This window comes from Dama dama, chromosome 14 (assembly GCF_033118175.1).
Source record: "Dama dama isolate Ldn47 chromosome 14, ASM3311817v1, whole genome shotgun sequence".
NCBI classification, from domain to species: Eukaryota; Metazoa; Chordata; class Mammalia; order Artiodactyla; family Cervidae; genus Dama; species Dama dama.
In genome coordinates this window covers 42,558,124-42,580,640 of record NC_083694.1, presented here as the reverse complement: position 1 = coordinate 42,580,640, position 22,517 = coordinate 42,558,124, and the positions used below count along the sequence as shown (strand labels likewise).

General features: G+C 38.4%; 1 protein-coding gene across 1 annotated transcript; it reads right to left on the bottom strand.

The window, feature by feature from the left end:
- Positions 1 to 785: 785 nt before the first annotated feature.
- Positions 786 to 21,796, bottom strand: TNFRSF9 (TNF receptor superfamily member 9). The gene is made up of 8 exons (XM_061160486.1): positions 21,669 to 21,796; positions 20,765 to 20,939; positions 19,146 to 19,253; positions 18,412 to 18,549; positions 17,825 to 17,891; positions 15,841 to 15,971; positions 14,535 to 14,669; positions 786 to 3,830 (listed from the first exon to the last, which is right to left on the bottom strand). The coding sequence occupies exons 2-8, from the start codon at positions 20,874 to 20,876 to the stop codon at positions 3,742 to 3,744; spliced, it is 780 nt and encodes a 259-aa protein (XP_061016469.1). The 5' UTR covers positions 20,877 to 20,939; positions 21,669 to 21,796; the 3' UTR covers positions 786 to 3,741.
- Between the last annotated feature and the right edge of the window lie 721 nt (positions 21,797 to 22,517).

The window sequence follows — 22,517 nt, the reverse complement described above, 5'->3', positions numbered from 1 at the left end:
ATGGGATTCTCCAGGCAAGAATACTGCAGTGGGGTACCATTTCCTTTTCCAGGGGATCTTCCCAACCAGGAGTCAAACCTGCATCTCTTGTGTCTCCTGTATTGGCCGGTGGATTCTTTATCACAAGTGCCACCTTTATTATCATACACCAAAGCATATTTTAAGGGGGAAGAAGGAATACCTAGTGTTATACCTGTTGCTGCATTAAATTTCTTTCAGGCAGAAATTTTCTTCACATGTGACTGAAGTTTAGATTGAAATCAACATGACAGAACCATTGGCTGAGTTATCTACAATCAAATGCTTTTTTTCCCCCAGAATAATCATTTGATGTAATTCAACACCCGTTCCTGATTACAAAATGGAAACTAGCCCTCTTCACAAACCGGGAATAGAAGGGAACTTCCTTAATCTGATCGAGTATATTTACCAAAGAAATAATAATAATACCCTGAAATTATCCTCTATAAATAAGATTTTAAAAAGACTATCACACTGTACTAGAGGTCCTGGCATGAAGCCAAGCAGTACATCAAGCAAATGAAATAAAATATAAAAGACTAGAAAAGGAAGAAACTATTATCACAAATAACATGATTGTCTATATAGAAAACTTCAAAGAATCCACATACATACTCTTAAAAATAACAGGAAAGTTTAGGAAAGAGACTGGTTAGAAAGTAATATAAGAAAATCAATGACATCTCTCTACTCCAATAACAAACAAAATCATTTAAAAAGCAACAAAAATGAATCTAGAGATAAATCTAACTAAAGCTGTACAATTTATAGAGAAATTTTATGAAACTTTATTGAAGGACATCAAAGACTTGTCCTGCCAAGTATCAAGAGCTATTATTAAACTAATGTAACAAAGACAATGTGTATTGGTACAGGACAGACAAATTGGCCAATGGAACAGAATAGAGATCCCAGAAAACACTCCTAGATAGAGGGAAACTTGGGAAATGACAGAGGTGTACTACAGATCCATAAGGAGAAAAATGGACTATTGATTAAATGATACTGGAACTAATGGTTATCCATATAAAAAACTCAAAATTGGATCATTACTCATCGCATACACAAAAAATTTTCCTGAAGGATTAGAATTAAATGCAAGAAACAAAACTTAAAACTTTTAGAATAAAATGTGGGGAAAGATCTTTATGATATTGGGGGAGCAAAAGATTTCTTTAACCAGGATGCCAAAGAAATGTTAACCATATAGTAAAAGAGTTGTAAATTTAACCATATTAAATTAAGAATGTTACCTCTTATTACCGTCAAGACAAAGAGAGACACTACAAAAAGAGAAAAAATTGCAAATAAAGCAGATATTTATAACACATATAAGTAATGGAAGATTATTATCAAGACTACATAAAGAACCTCTATGAATCAATAAGAAAATGACAAATAACCAAGTTTTTTAAAATGGTTAAAAACCACAACCTAGCATTTCTCAAAAAAGAAGAAAAAACTGGTATAAAAATGTGACAAGATACCCATTAGTAACGAAGGAAATGCAAAAAAAGAGCATGGTGAGATGCCATCCTAAACTCCCTGGGTTGGCAAAATTAAGACTCCGAAAATACCTGAGGGTGGCAAGGATGAAACATAATGGGGTGCTTGTACACTGCTGACAGGAGCACAAATTAGAACAACCGCAGTGAAAAGCAGTTCAGCCCTGCAGAAGACTCTTTATTGCTCAGAAATATTTGCTGCCCCTCCCTGTGTGAAGATTATACTTTCTTCCCTATAGTCGCCCATATTTGGCTGCATGACTTTTTCTTAAAGTTAGAATCTAGTTAACTATATATGAGCAAAGTGACCTGTATTCCTTTGCCACAAGATGGTCAATGTTCCAAGGAGAAGCTGCTCTGGGATTTATACACCTAAATCCCAGAGTGAAATAACATGTGACAGAACCACAACCAGCCTGCAGTGGGCATATCATGACAGCCAGAAGTGCACCTCTTTTGTGTGGTTGTGACCCATTAAGATTTTGGAGGTGGGTACACTTGTTATTTCTGTATAATTTAGCACATCCTTACTGATATGGGTACTAGCTCATAAAGTAGAACATTCAAATGCCTTAAGATCCAGAAATTCTTACTATAAGGAAGTTTCCCTAGAGACACTCATCAATGGAAACACACAAAAGAACATTCATAGCAATATTTTCCATAATTATAAAAAAAAAAACCTGGAAACAACCCAAATGTCCTGTAGTTCAGAGTGGATTTGATAAATAATAGTATATTTGCAAGACTATACAGCAGTCAAAATGAAAGCATTCTAGCTACACAAAATAACATGAGTGAGTCTTATAAATATACTTTCCAGTGATTAAAGCATAATAAGTCTCCATACAGCACAATACCATTTTCATAAAGGTCAATAACAAACAAAAGTAAGTAAACTAGTTGTGGGGTACATAGTTATATGATAAATGGGTTTTTTTTTAAAGCAGGAAAATGATAGACAACATTCCTGTGAGAAGCTTCTGGGTTTGGGGTGGGGAAGTGGATTGGAGATGAAGGAAGGAAGGAGCACAAGGATGGATGCTCTGATCCTGACTTTGACCCTATATGTCAGTTATTAAATATTCTAGGCTTTGTGAGCCATACCGTCTCTGTCACAACTACTCAACTCTGTTGTTGTAATGCAAACGGCACCTGAGGGTGGCTTGTGTTTTCCCAAAAAACCTACTTACAGACTCCAAAATTTGAGTTTCAGCTAATTTTATGTGTCATGAGATAATATTCTTATTTTGATTTGCTTTTAACTATTTACACAATGCAAAACCATTCTTAGCTCATAAACCATATGAAGGCACACAGCATCTCAGATTTGGCCCATGGAAGTTTGGCAACTCTTATTAGGTTGGGTGATGTGTTCATGGGTCTCCTAGCTCATGTGTATGAAATATTATGGTTAAAGTATTTTAAGAATATAAAAGAGTAAGTTGTGACTCAGAGGGTAGTAGGACAAAGGTAGAAGATGTGAAGATGGAGAGGACCACAGGATACCCATGGACTCTTTTCAAAACTCTTCATCAAGGTCTGCTCTTTTTCTTCTTTCTTTTTGCCCTTTTTGTTTGTTTTTGACTGCATCACACAGCATGAGGGAATCTTAGCTCCCCAACCGGTGATCAAACCTGTGCCCTCTGCATTGGGAGTGTGAAGTCTTGACTGCTACACCACCAAGGAAGTCCCAAGGTCTGTCTTTTTTTTTTTTTTTTCAGTTTTTTGCTCTTGACCCCAAACTTGGGCCATGATGATGACTGTCATCATTCTCTCCCCCAACAGTGGAGGAGGCCCTTGTGGAGGATGCTTGAACCAATGGAAAATCTGGTCAGGGATATTGTCTGAATCTTACGGCTTATTGCCACATGTCATGTGAGCACCAGAAAAAAAAATAGAACTGATTTTGATTATCATTTTAGCTGCACCATTGGATTCCATGATTAAATTTAAAATATATTTCTCTGGATTTCAAGAAAACTAGCCTGAACCTCTTAAGCAGTATCTACAAAATGCCCCCTTTACCACCAGTTCTGTCCCATTTTTTGTTCTGTTAAAAGTGGTACATCTTCAAAGGCCAATTCATTAGCGTTTAGGAAAAGTTTGTTGGGGTAATCTTGGGTGCGAGCTGGAATGATGTTTTAGAAAGGTACAATAGTGGGATCCTTCATATTTCTCCTGTGATTCTTCTCAAGAGAGTCCCAACACATCTTCACAGTTCACACTCTCCTTCCTCTTCTTCTGGAAATCGGCAGCTGCAGGCATCTTCCTCTTGGGCTGTTTGTACTGGTCTCATAAATGCTAAAAGGTAATTTAAAAGAGTTGTCTTTCATTGTCTATTTTAATCATTTAACATCCATTTTCCATAAACCCCATTTGCAGAACATCTCTAAGCAGCAAACACTCTCAACTTTAGTTTGAACAAACTCACCAGCAAGAGAGGTAATAGCAAATATAAACTTTTTTTCAGGATTATTTAAGATTTATTTTCTTTTTACCTAATACTGTTTTATTGGTCCCGAACAAACTAGTTTCTTTAGTGTCCACAAAAGCTAAAAACAGTCTTGAGCATGAGTCATTATAGCATAAAATTAGTCATGCGCCAAACATAATGGCAGTTTCAATTCAGCAGCACATGTTTTAGTCTTGAGGGCTACTTAGATTACACATTAGACAGTTTCATTTGAATGAAATGCTTACGGCTCTAAGATGTTAAATATACTCCCACTGCTTCCATCGATTAGTAAGTAAAGAACTGATTTATGCACTAGCTTCCAGATTTTCATTTATGTGTTAAAGTATTTGTGCTATTGTTGAGTAACTTGCAATTCTAAAATATATATTAAACTTTATATATAGCTAACACACACACACATATAGCTGTGGCCTCACACCCAAGTCCATCAATTAAATATATATATATATATAAAATTATATATGTCATGTCTGACTCTTTGCAACTCCATGGTCTGTAGCCTGTCAGGCTCCTCTGTCCATGAGATTTTCCAGGCAAGAATACTGGAGTGGATTGTCATTTCCTTCTCCAGGAGAACTTCCCAACCCAAGGATTGAACCTGTATCTCCTGAATTGGCAGGTAGAGTCTTTACCACTGAGCCACAGGGGAAGCCCATATACATAGGCATATCAGTTTAAATATATATATACATATAAATACCATATATAATATAATATCAGTTAAAATATATATATAAATATATATGTAGGTATATTTTTATACCCTGACAAAGCAAAAGGCCCTACCCCAACTTTACATGCATCTTAACTGTAAAAAAATAACCAAAGCTCAACAAGCATACCACTCCAAGATCTTAAAAAAAAATTGGAAAGATACTCAGAATTCCCAATAAGATGTCCTTTTCCTTTTGAAATAACATCAAAGATTAATTTTTAAATGAAAATTTGATTCTGGAAAGACAGAGTAATCATACTTTCTTCTATTCTTCCTGCTAAGTATTGCTGAAAATGCTGGACCTTTTATATAACAAACATAAGAGGAATCTGAAAGGTGGCAAGAAAGTAGACCAGTTAAGGATCTTGGAACCCAAGGAACTATGGCCTTGAGTTCCCTGAGTATTCTTTCTGCTTCATATGCCCTGGACTGGGAACTGTAAAAGTGGACTAAAAAAAGTGGTCCCGCACCCAAACCCACCACTAAGACCCAGTAGAGCATTTAGACTTACACCCTTGCCAAGTGCTATCAAGGCTCACTGGACCATCCTCATTAGGGTGGCATCAGAAGAGTCCTAGTGGAGAGTTAGGACTTCATCACCACTCACAGTATCAAGGTCACCCCAAATCCCATCCATTTATTATCAGTGGAAACCATGTGGGGAGCATGAACAAAGTACCTCAACCTAGTCTTATCAGTGGAGGCTTAGTGGGGAGCCCGAACCCCCACACATGTCTAGCAATAACAAAGATCCCATCCTGAGGAGTTCTAGGTGATGTAGATGTTAGAGTTATCCGGCAAGGACATTAAAGTAGCCATCAAAAAGATGAATGCTTCAACAAACAATTGGGAACACACTGGAAACAAATGAAAAATAAATACAAGATCTTAGGAAAGAATCAGGTGGCAATTTTAGAACTGAAAAATTACAATAACCAAAATTAAAAATATCAGTGAATGGGCTCAGCACAAGAATGGAGAAGAAGGAAAGGAAAGAATCATTACCCCATCTGAACAGAGAGAAAAGACTGGGGAAAAAGTGAACAGAGCTTCAGGGACACGTGGGACTATAGAAAAAAAAAAAGACTAATATTGATGTCATTGGAGTCCTTGAAGAAGAAGAGAAAGGGAGTAGGGTTGAAAAAGTATTTGACGAATTAATGGCTGAAAATTTGCCAAATCTAGAAAAAGGCTTAAATCTACAGATTCAGGAAGCTAATCCTGAACAGGACTATCCAAGGAAATCCACACATTCAGTTTAAGGTTTGAATACAAAAAGAAATCTTGAAAGTAGCCAGAGAGAAGTAACACATCACTTAGAGGGGAAGGGCAAATTAAATGACAGTGAGTTTCTAATGAAAGCCAGAGAAAGAAAACACAGAAAACAAAAATAAAATAACATCTCAAGTCCTAACATATAAGTAATTATATTAAATGTACATTTTTTTAAAATATGCCAATCAAAAGACAGAAATTAGTAGTGTGACAATTATATGTTGTCTATAAGAAATTTACTTCAGATATAAAAATGTAGGAAGGTTGAAAGTAAAAGGATGCAAAAAGATATACACATAAATTTTTAGAAAGCAAGAGTGGCTATATTACTCTCAGATAAAGTAGACTTCAGAACAAAGAAAACCAGCAGACACAGAGAGGGAGCTTACATAATTAACAGTCAATTCGCCAAGAAAGCATGGCAGTATTAAATATGTATAGAACAAGCAACAGAGCTACAAAATAGGTGAAGCAAAACTGATAAAACTGAAAAGAGAAATATACAAACTCACAATTATATTTGAAGAATTAAATGGCCTTCTTCTAAGAGCTGATAGAACCACTTGACAGGAAATCAGAAATGATGTAGAAGAATTCAGCAACATCATCAATCAATGGGATTGAATTGATATTTATAGGACAGTCTATCCACCTTTTCAAGAGTCTAAAGGAGGACATCAAGGCTGTATATTGTCACTCTGTTTATTTAACTTATATGCAGAGTACATCATGAGAAATGCCAGGCTTGATGAAGCACTAGCCAGAATCAAGATTGCCAGGAGAAATATCAATAACCTCAGATATGCAGATAACACCACCCTTAAGGCAGAAAGCAAAAAGGAACTAAAGAACCTCTTGAAGAAGGTGAAAGAGGAGAGTGGAAAAGCTGACTCAAAACTCAACATTCAAAAAACAAGATCATGGCATCTGGTCCCACCATTTCATGGCAAACAGATGGGGAAACAATGGAAACAGTGACAGACTTTATTTTCTTGGGCTCCAAAATCACTGCAGATGGTGACTGCAGACATGACATTAAAAAGATGCTTGCTCCCTGGGAGAAAAGATGACAAATCTAGGTGACACATTAAAAAGCAGATATATTACTTTGCTGACAAAAGTCTGTATAGTCAAAACTATGGTTCTTCCTGTAGTCATTATGGATGTGAGAGTTGGACTATAAAGAAGTTGTGATGTTGGAGAAGACTCTTGAGAGTCCCTTGGACTGGAAGAAGATCAAACCAGTCAATCCTAAAGGAAATCAATCTTGAATGTTCATTGGAAGGACTGATGCTGAAGCTGAAACTCTAATATTTTGGCCACCTGATGTCAAGAGCAAACTCATTAGAAAAGACCCTAATGTTGGGAAATACTGAAGGCAGGAGGAGAAGGGGATGACAGAGGATGAGATGGCTGGATGGCATCACCAAGTCAATGGACATGAGTTTGAGCAAGCTCCAGGAGATGGTGAAGGACAGGGAACTTGGAGTGCTGCAGTCCATGGGGTCACAAAGAGTCGGACATGACTGAGGGACTGAACAACAACAATAGAACAAAGACCAAGACAGACCATGACCTGGACCATGAATCAAACTACAGCAAATTTAAAAGAAATCACACAGAGGGTGTCCTCTGACTATAACAGAATCAAAATAGACATCAACAACAGAAAGAAAAACCAAAAAATCACCAAATACTAGGAAACTAAAAACCACACTATTAAATAATCAAGAGAGACACAAAAAATACATTGAACTGAAGGAAAATGGAAAACAACATATCAAAATGTGTGGACACAGCTAATTTAGTACTGAGGATACTTATAAAATGAAGTTCTTATATTAGAAAGAGGAAAACTCTCAAACCAATAACATAACTTCCACCTAAATAGAAAAAGAACAAAATAAATCCAAGGCAAGCAGAAGAAAGGAGATAATAAAGGTAAAAGCAGAAATTGGTGAAACTGAAAATAGAACAACAACAGAGAAAATCAATGAAACAAAGAGATGGTTCTTTGAAAAGATCAATAAAATTGACAAATCTCTAAAATTGACAAAACTTATTCAGAAAAAAGGAGAGTGGCACACATTACCGGTATCAGTGGGTGACATCACTACCGACCTGTATACAACAAAAGGATAGTACGGGAGTAGTATAAGTAACTTAAGCACATAAATTTGACAACTTCAATGAAATGGACCAAGTCCTCAAAAAACATAAACTACCATAATTCACTCAATATGAATTAAATAACTTCAATGGCTTATTAAGGAAATTGAATTTGTAATTAAGGAGCCTCAAAAAGAAAACTCCATGTTCAGATAGCTTCACTAGACAAAACTATTTAAAGAAGAACTAACACCAGTTCTACACAATCCCTTTCAGAAAACAGAGGGAATAAATCCCAACTTATTTGAGGAAGTCAGTATTACCTTGATACCAAAACCAGACAAAGACAGTACAAGAAAAGAAAACCACAGGTCAATATTCTTCATGAAAATAGCTGCAAAAATTCTTAACAAAATATTAATGAGGAGAATATAAATATGTATATAGAATATAAATATAAATATATAAAAATAATTATATAACTAAGTGGACTTTAATCCAGGGATGTAAGGTTAGTTTGAAATTCAAAAATCAACCCATAGAATTCACCATCTCAACAGGCTAAAGAAGAAAAACCACATAATCAAATCAATTGATACCAAAAAAGCACCTGACAAAATTTAGCACTAATTCATGATTTTAAAAAGACCTTCAGAGCACTTTCTCAACTTAATAAAGAATATCTACTAAAAAGTCTGTAACTCACATCATACTTTATGAAAGACTAAATAGTTTGGCCCTGAGATTTTTTTTTGCAGGCAATGATATCCACTTTCACCGCTATGACTCAACATAGTCCTGGACACTCTAATCAGCACAATAAGGCAAGAAAAGAAATAAAAGGCATATAGATTGGAAATGAAAAAGCACAAAACTTTTTTTTTTGCAGATGACACAATGAGCTACATAAAAAAATCCCAAGAAATCTACAAAATACCGTAGAACTAGTAAGCAAGTTCAGTAAAATCATAGGACAAAACTCAAAGTACAAAAAAACCAATTGTATTTCTATATACTAGCAATGAACATGTCAAAAAACAAAATTTAAGATACAATATCATTTGCAATTGTAAAATTTAAATATTAAGGCCTAAATTAAAAAAGCATGTGCAGGACTTGTATGCTGAAAACTACAAAGCACTGATGAAAGTAATCAAAGAAAATATACATAAATGGAGAGACACACTATGTTCATGGATTGGAATAGTTAACATAGGAAAGATCTCAATTCTTCCCGAACTGATGTACAGATTTAACACAACTGCTATCAGAATCCCAGCTGACTTTTTGTAGATAGAGATAAGATTATCCTAAAATTATCTTCATGAACTAGAATAGTCAAATGAATTAGAATAGTCAAAACAATCTTGAAAGAGAAGAATAATGTGGGAGGACTCATTCTACCCTATACCTAATTTCAAGACTTTTTTACAGCTCCAGTAACCAAGACTGTGTGGTATTGGCAGAAGGGAAAACACACAGATCAATGGAAGAGAAGAGAGAAACCAGAAATAGTCCCCACACAAGTACAGCCAACTGAGTTTTTACAAAAATGCAACATTAATTCAATGGAAGCAGAATAATCTTTTCAATAAATGATGCTGAAGCCACTGGCCACCCATAGGCAAAAATAATAATAATTTTAAAATATTGATCTGAAACTCTCACACCTTATACAGAACTTAACTAAAAATGAAACATATATTTAAATGTAAAACATTTAGCATATGACATAGGAGAAAGTCTAAATCTTTGAGATCTAGGACTTAATAAAGAGTTCTTAGATGTAATCCCATAAATTAAAAAAAATTGGCCAGATGGACTTCATCAAAATTAAAAACTTTTTCTCTGTGGAAGATCATGTGAAGAGGATGAAAAGACAAGTGACAGACTGGAGAAAATACTTACAAACCTCATATCTGATAAAAGACTCATATCTCGGAACTTTAAAAAATAACTCAAATGTCAAAAGTAAGACAAGCAATCTAATTAGAAAATGGGTAAAAGACATGAAGGAACATTTCACTGAAGAAGACTGACAGATGGAAAATAAGTACATGAAAAATGTTCACCCTTTAGGGAAAGGCAAATTAAGCCCACATTAAGATATTAGTGCATAACCATTCGAACAACTGAAGTTAAAAATTTCAACAATACAAAATGCTGACAAAGGTGAGGAAAAACTGGATCTCTCACACCTTGCTGGTGGAATGTTAAATGGCACAACTCCTGTGGAAAATTGTTTAGCAGTTTCTTTAAAAAATGAACACATACTTATCATATGACCCAGTAATTGCACTCCTGGGCATTTATCTTCAAGATATGTAAGCTTATGTCCACACAAGTCCTGTACATGATTATTCATAGCAGTGCTAATGTAATAGTCATGGAATAGTTCTGCATTTTGATTGTGCTGCTGGTTTCACCAATCTACTTGTGTGATAAAATGACATACACTAAACACAGGTGGCTCATGGTAAAGAATTCACCTGCCTATGCAGGAGATGCAGGAGATGTGGGTTCAATCCCTGGGTCAGGAAGATCCCCTGGAGGAATAAATGGCAACCCATTCCAGTATTCTTGCCGAGAGAATCCCATGGACAGAGGAGCCCAGTGAGCTACAGTCCCTGGGGGTCACAAAGAGTCAGACACAGCCGAGCAACTGAGCATACACATGCACACAAACTAAACACACACAGTATGTCCAAGTCAACTGCCTGGTTTTGATATTATGTGCTGTGTGCTGTGCTATGCTTGGTCACTCAGTCATGTCCGACTCTTTGCGACACTAAGGACTCTAACCTGCCAGGCTCTTCTGTCCGTGGGGCTTCTCCAGGCAAGAATACTGGAGTGGGTTGCTACGTCCTCTTCCAGGGGATCTTCCCAACTAAGGGATTGAACTCAGGCCTCCCACATTGCAGGGGGATTCTTTACCATCTGAGCCAGCAGGGAAGCCCAAGAATACGGGAGTGGGTATCCTATCCCTTCTCTAGGGGATCTCTAGGGTCTCCTGCATTGCAGGAGGATTCTTTACCAGCTGAGCTACCAGATAGTTAAATATGATGCAACCCCATGAATGGCACATACGACTTTTCTGGACTGTCTTTACAACTTCCTGTGAATCTTATTTCAAAATAGAAAGTTTTAAAAAATAACCTAAAATTTTTTTAAATGGATGACAGTTCCATTGAAACTCCCTAATTACTCATAAATACTTTTGAAAACCATTTTATAAAGACCTTTATTGCAGTTTGGGGTAAAGCTGGGACAGATAGTTGTTTAAATCAGAAGTTTCGGTGAGAATTTAGAGGTTTAAATCATAGGTTAAGACCTCAAAAAGAGAATCAAAGAACAAACCACAGGGTCGGAAAATATATTTGCAGCCCATGAACTGTAGACTAAAAAATTCCTATAGGTTAGTAAGAAAAGGACAAACAACCCAATGGGAAAAGGCTCAAAAGATCAGATGATTTGCAGGAGAGGAAATCCAAGTGACCAAACATAACATGAAAAGATGTTCAATCTCACCAGTAATCAGGGAAATGCAAATTAAAACCACGAGATACTACTACACACCCACCAGACAGATAAAAATTACGAAGTCTGATAATGCTAAGTGTTAGCAGGGATTGGCGCAAAAAGAATTCTCATATGCTGCTAATTGGACTCCTATCACTCTCAAAAAGTTTTATAAATCTAGTACTATGGACCAAGATGGATATGAGTTTGAACAAGCTCCAGGAGTTGGTGATAGACAGGGAAGCCTGGTGTGCTGCAGTCCATGGGGTCACAAAGAGTCGGACATGACTGAGCATCTGAACTGAAGGACCAAGATACATACTTCAGTGCGTTTATTCCTAGGTTTAAAGAAAGTAAAGAAACGTGCTTATGTACACTGAGATACATAGACACAAATATCCAAATATTATTCTATCTAAGAGCCACAAATTGGAAGTAACCCAATTGTCCAGGAATATTAGGATGGATAAACAAACTGTGATACAGTCCTTCAATAGAAGAACATTTAACAATGGAAATCAACTCAAGATAAATGCCACACATGGATGAATCATAAAGATACAATGTTGAGTGAAAGGGGGAAGGAAAATATAGAACAGATATAGTGTGATTCCACTGGTCTGAAGTTCACAAGCAGCCAAATTAAACCATGTTCTTGGGTAGCAAAACTATAAATAAGAGCAAGGAAGTGAACACCGTAAGAATCTAGATGTGGTTAGCACTAGCAGAGGGAGGGTTTTTAATCTGGAAGGAACACAAGAAGGGCTTCCGGGGAGCAGAGTGTGTTCTATTTCTTGACATGAGTAGGGTTCCACAGGTGTTCATTTTACAGTTTGTTAAACAGAGGATCCTGGCAGGTTGCAGTCCATAGGATTGCACAAAGTCCGACACAACTGAAGCAACTTAGCTCACATACATGCAAACTTTACGTGCATGCATTTTTTTCTGTATATTTCAAAATATTGAAAAGATTTTATATTGCTTCCAAAAAGAACCTTTATACAAATCAGTGTACTGCATCTTTAGATAAGACTTTATTAGTACTTTCCCTCCTATATTTAAAAAAAAATTTATATATATATTTTACATTTTCTTGAAACAATGTAGGACTTTATGTCATTATTACTGATATTTTGTCTCCAGGGTCTTTGCCTTTTTTAAGAAAAAATTTATTCTTAATTGGAGGATAATTGCTTTATTTGAGTCTGTTCTAGTTAACTGGATGAACCTAGAGCCTGTCATACACAGTGAAGTAAGTCAGAAAGAGAAAAACAAATACTATATACTAACACATATACATTGCGTACGTGAGTGCTTAGTTGCTCAGTCTATCCAACTGTTTGCGACCCTGGACTGTACCCATCAGGCTCCTCTGTCCATGGAATTTTCCAAGCAAGGATACTAGAGTAAGTTGCCATTTCCTCCTCCAGCGGATCCTGACCAGGATCAAACCAGCGTCTCTTAAGTCTCCTGCATTGGCAGATGGGTTCTTTACCACTAGCACCACCTGGGAAGCTATGTATGTGGCACCTAGAAAAATTGTACTAATGAACCTATTTGCAGGACGGGAATAGAGACGCAGACAAAGAGAACAGACTTGTGGACACAGCAGGGGAAGGAGAGGCTGGGATGAATTGAGAGAGTAACATTGAAACATATACACTGTGCGCATCCACGCTTAGCTGCTCAGTCTGTCCAACTCTTTGCGATCCTGGACTGTAACCCGCCAGGCTCCTCTGTCCATGGAATTTTCCAGGCAAGAATACTGAAGTGGGTTGTCATTTCCTACTCCAAACATATACATTATCATATGTAAAACAGATAGCTAGTGGAAAGTTGCCGTATAACACAGGGAACCTGAGAGGGGAAGGAGGGAGTGGGGAGTGGGAGGAGGTTCAAGAGGGAGGAGACGTTATACCCATGGCTGATTCATGTTTTTGTATAGCAGAAACTGACACAAGAGTGTAAGGCAATTATCCTCCTATATTTTTAGCAACTTACAAGTAGACACTCTCTAACCATATTATGATGGTCTGGGCTACATTACAGAGCTCTTGGAGCAACCCTCTTGTATATGAATTCCTCTTAGTAAGTCTTTCCTGTTATCTAAGGTTCTGTCCTCCACAAAGTAAAAACTGCAGATTGCCTCCATCTATATGCCTTTTGGAATAAATATTAATAGCTTTTGTTTAGTGAATATTGACTCTGCTAGACACTTGCTGAGTTCCTTATAGAAACAGAATCTTGTGTAGTGAGTGGAATCCATCACTGAAATTTCTCATTTAATCCAGATCAGTGTCCTAATAACTCATCCCATTAAAACCACTTCAAACTCTCTTTTAGTTCTCTAGGCCTACTTCTAACTGTGGGTCTAGCTCAGGTCAAGGTCATTCATCAGCCAGAGGAGTCGTGCTAGATGGGGCAATGTTGTTTTTCATTCCTCTTTGTCAGTGTCCTGTATTCACAATTGAGTGGACACACACACACACACACACACACACACAGAGAGAGTTGTCCAAGGCTGCAGCGTACTTAGAGTGGTAATTTTTCCAGAATCTTTGGGCTATGTTCTGCCATCACTAAGCTTTCTCCAACTCAGCCATGGACCTTTGGGGCTGGGTCACTCTTTGTTGTGGGGCTGTCTTGTGCATATAGGATTTTAGCAGCATTGCTGACCTCCACTCACTAGATCCCAGAGCACAGCACCCCCTCCACCACCTCTTAGACTGTGACCATCAAACCTGTCTCCTGACACTGCTGAGTGCCCCCTTGGGGCCAAATTGTCCCACTGGATACCCACTGTGCTATACTAACCTACACTATATTAAAAAAAAAAAATCATCTTTCTCTTTCTACTGCAAAACGTCTAGCCTCAGAAAGCTCATATCTCACACTTTTATATTCATCTTACGTTGTTTGAATATATACAGGAGCTTCTTTCTGCCCTGTTTAACCACAGAGAAACGGAGAATCATGAAGGACGCCAGGCACAGCATGGCAGCTGATATCAGGGCAAGGAAGAAGATGATGATCTTGGAGGTGAGACCTGTAGAAAAAGACCAAAAGGAGAAATATCATCTGACATCCCTCATATGTGGAATCTTAAAAGTAATGATACAAATGGACTTACTTACAAAACAGAAAGAGACTCACAGACTTAGATAACGAACTTATGGTTGCTGAGAGAAGAATGGGGGAAGGGATAGTTAGGGAATTTGGGAAGGTCATGTATGTACTGCTATATTCAAAATGGATAACCAACAAGGTCCTACTACATAGCACATGGAAGTCTACTCAATGTTATGTGGCAGCCTGGATGGGAGAGGGGGTGTGGAGGAGAATGGATACATGTATATATGTACGGCTAAATCCCTTAGATGTTCACCTGAAACTACCACAACATTGTTACTTGGCTATACCCTCAATACAAAATAAAAAGTTTAAAGTTTGAAAATCAAAAAAGAGCAAAAGGAAAACTGAGGCAAAAATATAATTTTCCAAATATGCTGATGTAAACTTGCATTTGTAAACTCTTCACCATGAGAAGAGGTGCTTCGGGCATCTCCCACCAGCTCTCTTAGTAAACTTGCCTGCTTGCTTGTTAAGAAAACTTAAAAAAAAAACCACACACACACAAAAAAAACCCTTAATAATGTTGTTCTTTTGTTGTTGTTTTTTAGTGACTAAAAAACACTGTCCGACTCTTTCAACCTCATGGACTATAGTCTACCAGGCTCCTCTGTCCATGGAATTCTCCAGGCAAGAATACTAGAGTGGGTTGCCATTTCCTTCTCCAGGTGATCTTTCTGACCCAGGGATTGAATCCACATTTCCTGCATTGGCAGGCAGATTCTTTATCACTGAGCCACCAGGGAAGCCCAATAATTTCCCTAGAAACCCACAAAATTAAGTGGTTTGGCCTTCTAGGATATAGGAAACATGGAACTCGATCACCATTGTTATTTGGCAAGATCAAAGGGGTTAGTGTCTGTTTGGATCCAATCTCACCTTGCTCTGTTCACTAATACGTAGCCCAGAGTGAATAATAAACACTGATGAAAGGAATGGGTCCCTTGAAGCCAGGGTAAGAGAAAGAAGGCGTGTCAGAGGTGCCTGCTATAGGTTGACATGCAAGACATCAGGACACTGGGGTGATTCAGAGGCCAACCAGAATGGCCATGATACCTTCACTTATTTAACAGCAACAAACCACCTACCTGGCTCTCTCCCAGGGGCAGGCACGATGGTGGAGGATGTATCTGGAGAGAAGTCAGGTGACAGTGGTCCACATACTACGTCACTTTCCTTCGTCCCGTTTACAAGGACAGCCTTTCCATTCAAAGAACAGCTTAGAGGGTCCAATGAAAAGAGTTCAAATAATTAATTCAAGTACAGATCACTCTAATTTTAAAAGACTGACATTTTCTACTCAATTAAGCAGTTCTAGTGACAAAGGTATGTGGATCTGGGTTTATAGGCAAAGAAAGGATATTTTGAAAAACTTCACTGAATATTGGGCTTCCTCCAGTGGTCACCTGGCTTTCATGGCCCTCCACAATCCATCTCACTCTACCTGCCTAACTGGCTGCTTCTTCCTTCCTAGTCTGGAGGGTCCTGGCCCAGGATAGGCTACATCAGGCTGTTGCCTGGTTAGCCTGTCACCTCCACCTTCTTAAGTGCATTGAGCATCTCTGGCACAGACAGGACCGACAACTTAACACAGGGTTGTAGTAGTGGTGTGTGTGATAGCTGCTCAGTCATGTCCGATTCTTTGCGACCCCATGGACTGTAGCCAGCCAGGCTCCTCTGTCCATGGGATTTCCCAGGCAAGAATATTGGAGTGGGTAGCCATTCCCTTCTTGAAGAGATCTTCCCAACCCAGGGATCGATCCCTGGGTCTCCTTCATAGGGTTAGGATCTCCTAACCCCATGATGTGTTGGCCTATGACAGATCAGAGTTTGAGTCCTGAGTTGGTCTTTTTGCAGAATGATCTTGAGCAAGTTAGGAAATTTCTCTGCAGCTCATCTGAAAAATAAGATATCCATGTCCCAGGGCTGTTGTGAAGAGTAAATGACCCTATGTGCCTAGTTCACTCCCTATTAATGGCAGCCATAATCATTGTTGGGGCTTCCCTGGTGGCTCAAATGGTAAAGAATCTGCCTGAAATGCAAGAGACCTGGGTCCAATCCCTAGGTTGGGAAGATCCCCTGGAGGAGGGCATGGCAACCCACTCCAGTATTCTTGCCTGGAGAATCCCCATGAATAGATGAGCCTGGTGGGCTACAGTCTATGGGATTGCAAAGAGTCAGACATGACTGAGCAACTAAGCTGTTTGTGGTCATCATCAATATCATCATCATTGTTCTATGTCTCTCCCCTGTCCTTTACCTAACATGAACCCACCCATTCCCCAAAGCCAGTTCAATCCCACTTTCCACACAGACTTACTTCACTGCTCAGAACTATTTGTGTCAAAAGACAAAAAACAAAACTTTCTAATGTTCTATGAATCAATACTTTTGTAAAACACAGTAAGAATGTAAATGTAAAAAAAAAAAGAATGTAAATGTAAAATAATAATAAAAATGATCTTGTAAGAAAATAAAATGCAAAAAGAACAAAGGCATACAAAATACTCTGTTGGCTGTTTGACTGCCTAGGATGGTCTTATTTGCCCAAGTCTATGTTGATGATTCTGAGGAAAGGAAACATACTTTACCCTCTTTTATATCATTATCAGTGCTGGCAAGAGCACTTGAAGATGGACTGATCAATAAGGAAAGAGTAGAGGCAGCAAAGAGATTGGAGGGAGGCAGAAGAACCCTTGGGGCAGACAGTAACTAAGTTCCACTGGCAAATCTGACTTAGCTGTTCTGGGCATTACTCCTAGAGAAAATGCCCATTTTGGCAAACCAGTCACAATGACCTCATACCATTCCCATGCTGCCTATTTGCACAGTTACTCTATATTTACACTTGACAGGTATAAAAAAGCTTCAGTGAGGGGAAGGGAAGTTCAAGAGGGAGGGAACATATGCATACCTATGGCTGATTCATGTTGATGCACGGCAGAAAACAACACGTGGTAAAGCAATTATCCTCCAATTAAAATAATTAATTAATTAAAAATTTTGAAAACATCAGTTAGAAAAGTTAACCCAGACACTTTACTTTGTAAGCAAAAAAGAAATGATACATACTCTGTCCAAGGTCGACAGATGCCATGTTCCCGATCATTAAATGTCCCAAAGGAGCAGTCTTTACAACCTTTTATAAAAATTAAAGGAATAATAAAAGGAAGCATTTTTATCATTTTAAACTTTCTCTGAGATGAACATGATCTCATAACAATAAAGTCATTAATTTAATATGATCTGTGCTGATTATCCAACAATTCTTCCTGAATTTCATTAGTGATAAACAATTCTTCTCGAACAGTATATGATAACTATAACCCTGTAATAAAGTTATTAGCTTAATACAATCTACACAGATTGTTGAACAGTTTTTCTTGAAATGAAACCCTAATAGGACTAAAGGTTTTATTCTAATTATATGTAGAGTATTGTATATGCAGGAAAAAGCATGGTTCTGGTGAAAAATGTTGTCATCTCAAGTTATTTCCATGGGCTGAAAAGTAATTTTGCAAATATCAGATATGTGACTCCACGGTTCATTATTTATTACTTAAAGGTTCTACAAATCTGTTTTATAATCAAAGGACCATGAACTAAGCTAATGATGTAAGTCTAGATAATAAATATGCACCCTACAAGAAGAAACTTACCCTCATTTGTTAACTCTTGACCTTGTTTACAGTCCTTTTCACACATGGTACATCCTACCCCTTGGCAGTGGAATCCCGAAATGCATTCACACTCTGCATTGCTGGTGGGGGAACACGGCTTCTTGATCCTGAAAATACCTACAAAGTCCGTCAGGGTTACACCGACCCTTGACCTTCAAATACAGGAAGCAAATTCATGTTCTGCAATAAAAACTATGCTCGTTCTACTTATAACATTCCTTAATGATCTCAGGGGCTTTCCTGGTGGCTCAGTGGTAAAGAATCATCCTGCAATGCAGGAGACTCCAGGGTTCAGTCCCTGGATTGGGAAGATCCCTTGGAAAAGGAAGTTGCAACCCACTCCAGTATTCTTGTCTGGGAAATCTCATGGACAGAGGAGCCTGGTGGGCTACGGTCTACGGGTCATATAAGAGTTGGTCTAGACTTAGCAACTGAACAAACAAGGACCTCAGAGTACAAAGCTCACGAAGACATTTTACATTCTTCTATTAAAAAAATTCTCTCTTGTCCAATGAATGTTTCCTCTAATATTTAAAAAGCTCAATCCACCAGTGTTGGCTGTTACAGTAAATTATTTTACTGGACCCTGCCTATTGACAGAGGAATCAGTTGACCTTACACTTCAGACTTTCAAACAAGATCAGTACACTAGGGAATAAAAACTTGTCTTCCCAACACATATCGGCATAAAGACTACATTTTTTAAATCATACCTTCACACTTTCTGCATATGTCACAGGACTTCTGTCCACTTGTGCTGGAGAAACTATTTAAAGGACAAGAAATGCAAGACTCCTGACTGTTTTTCCCACAGAAAGTACCTAAAAAGGGAAGATAAGAGCTGTTCATGTTTTTCAATGGACAGTCATCACCTGTAGTATTATGAGGTTCACAAGAAAAGCAGAATACGAAATAAAGATTCGATTTCTATGTTGTAACATAGCAACAGACTTTATTTGTTGATCCACTGTTTTAAATTATCCATTTGGGGCTTCCCTGGTGGCTCAGTGGTAAAGAATCCACCTTCCAATGCAGGAGATATGGGTTTGAGCCCTGATCCGGGAAGATCCCACATGCCTGGAAGCAATTAAGCCTGTGCGTCACAACTGTTGAGCCTGTGCTCTAGAGCCCATGAGCCACAACTACTGCAGCCCAAGCACGCTAGAGCTCATGCTCTGCAAAAAGAGAAGCCACTACAATGAGAAGACTGTGCACCGCAACTAGAGAGGAGACCCCACTTATCACAACTAGAGAAAAGCCCACACAGCAGTGAAGACACAGTACAGCCAAAAAAAAAAAAAATCCATTTGCAAGGTTGCCCTAAGTGTAATCATAGAATTAAAAATAGCAAAGTATAGATATAGCTACAAACAAATCAACAGAAAAAAAATAGTTTTCTTTATCTATTGAATAAAACAGAGTTTCTCTTGATTGATCTGGGAGACCAGTATGACTGGATTAAGGGGGAGATCAATGTCCTTTATTGGCGCACTAACATTTAAATGTGTCTGCCTTTTCCCACTCTGTTAAGCCACTTGCTTATTTCTTGCTGCACTTGTCCTCATACACCAAGCTATTTGTTGAGGTCTTTTCCTGTACCATGCACTGATCTAAGCCCATCACACAGTCCTTCCACCAATCAATCCTATGATAGGTCCTCATATCACCCCCACATGACAAAGCTGAGGCACAAGAGATTAAGTGACAAGGCTATGTTCACACAGCTAAGATGCAGCATCCAAGAAATATTTGTAAATGAATGAATAAAAGATATTAATGGAAGTGAGGGATAAATTAGAAGTATGGGATTAATAGATACACTGCAATATGTATATGTATATGTGTGTGTGTGTGTGTGTATATATATATATATATATATATATATATATATCCCCTGGAGAAGTGATAGGCTACCCACTCCAGCATTCTTGCCTGGAGAATCCCATGGACAGAGGAGCCTGGTGGGCTACAGTCCATGGGGTCACACAGAGTTGGACACGACTGAAGCAACTTAGCATAAACAAGCACAGATATACATATATGTGTGTGTGAATCATGGAAGATTCCCCTGGAGAAGGGAATAGCTACCCACTCTGTATTCTTGTCTAGAGACTTTCATGGACAGAGGAGCCTGGCCGACTACAGTCTATGAGGTCAAAAAAAATCAGACATGACTGAGCAGCTAACACACTGAAACTAATGCAATATTATAAATCAACTATAGTTTAATTTTTTTAAAGGATCATTAAAACAGAGCTCATTAGCTCTGACTACCAGACTAACCGAACCATGTTTTCAACAGATCAAGCACACGTGATAATTTGGTTCTTACCTGCTGAACAGTTACAGAAATCCTGCAGTGATCGTGTCCTCTCAAGATTCATGACCAATAGCACAGTAGCCACTATGTTGTAATAGCCATTTCCCATGATGATATCTTGCATAGATTAGCCAAGCAGAGGCCAACAGAATTTTAATCAAAGTATCTGGTTTCACAAATACCCACTCTGCAGAAGGTAAAAATTTTCAAGGATGAGGTGGTTTCTCCTTTCATAATTATCAACAGTTCACCTACTTATTACCTGTGCATTTCTACAAGATCACAACTCAAGGGTTTTCAAGAGCAATTAATGACAGAATGCCATAGAAAATGTAGCGAATTCATAGAAACTTATATGATAAGACCTGCATGACTAAATACACAGCTTTGTGCAGATTTGCCAAAGTCTATGAGTGCACTTTCCAACATGCTTTGCCAAAATGCAGAAATAACAATAGCAAGAACTTTTGGGGACTTTCATAGTTATTTAGCATTAGCATCTAGATTTCAACAACAGCAGTGGCGTACTGTCCCTGAAATAACAGTCCTTAAAAAGAGAATCCAACAGTTCAACTCCATGAGAGGACATCTCATTATTAAAATTCCTTTGTCCAAACAATATGTGGAATTACACCTAACTGCTAAAATGTTGAAAGAGTGCCCTGCTGAACTCACTATCACACTTTTCTTAATAGTTATGCATTTGTTCATTTTGAGATTTGAAATCATAAAACTAGAGTCCAACAATCTCTAGAGACCAGGTTCCTGGTCTTTATTTAATGGGCTGTGGAGTGAAATTCATTAGAAATTAGAAGGGAAGAAAGTCTATAAATGTACAAAGGGAACAAAGACCCCATCCTCATCCCTACTCCGTTCCTCCCCTCCTCCCCCCACCATCTGCCCCAAATGGACAAACCTGGAGATTGCAGGGCTGCTGAAGAACTTCCCTTCTCCTTGATCTTCAGAGCAGTGAGATTCTGCAGCTGAAAAGAGCTGCAGGTCAAAGACTCTCAGAGGGGAGTTTGGTGACTCAGCCGGGGGCGGGGCCTCGTGGGAAATCCCCAGAGACGGTTCTGTGAGGTATAATAGCTCGCTTCGAATTTGCTGACCTTAAAGTCCTCTAGAGCGTCTGACCCCACTTGATAACGCAATTCAAACTAAAAGCAGCCCCCTACTGTTAGGGTATTTTTGTTTGTTTGTTTCAGATGACTTTGGCAAACGGATTTTTGTCACTTGAAAGTAGTTCTCCGTGTCAAAGCTTTTAAGGCATCCTCAATGTATTTGAAGCCCTCAACCGGCTTCCCTTGTAGCTCAGTTGGTAAAGAACCTGCCAATGTAGGAGACCCAGGTTCGATTCCTGATTTGGGAAGATCCCCTGGAGAAGGAAATGGCAACCCACTCCAGTATTCTTGCCTGGAGAATCCCATGGACAGAGGAGCCTGGTCGGCTATAGTCCATGGGGTTGCAAGAGTCGGACACGACTTAGCAAGTAAACCACCACCAGTGTATTTGAGATTAGAGGGAAGAAACCCACTTCTAAAGAAAGATCAGCATTCCTGTCAATTACTACCCCTTAACCCTGTAATAACAGGGTTAATCACTATAGTACTAGTGATGCTATAGCTATAATTTATTTACTGCAGCTGATGATCCAGGCACCAGAGAAGTAACTAAGCTGCAAATGATCCCTAAGAGTTGATATGATGATGAGGAGGAGGAGGGCATTATGCAAATAAGAACGTTGGAGCTATGAGTCTGGCCAGAT

Excerpts from the sequence above, each read along its gene's own strand:
- TNFRSF9 (XM_061160486.1), bottom strand. The coding sequence starts at position 20,876 with ATGCAAGATATCATCATGGGAAATGGCTATTACAACATAGTGGCTACT. Across the intron at positions 19,254-20,764 it reads TTTCTGTAACTGTTCAGCAG|GTACTTTCTGTGGGAAAAAC; the intron begins GTAAGAACCAAA and ends TTCCCTTTTTAG. Across the intron at positions 3,831-14,534 it reads CCTGTATATATTCAAACAAC|CATTTATGAGACCAGTACAA; the intron begins GTAAGATGAATA and ends ATTACCTTTTAG.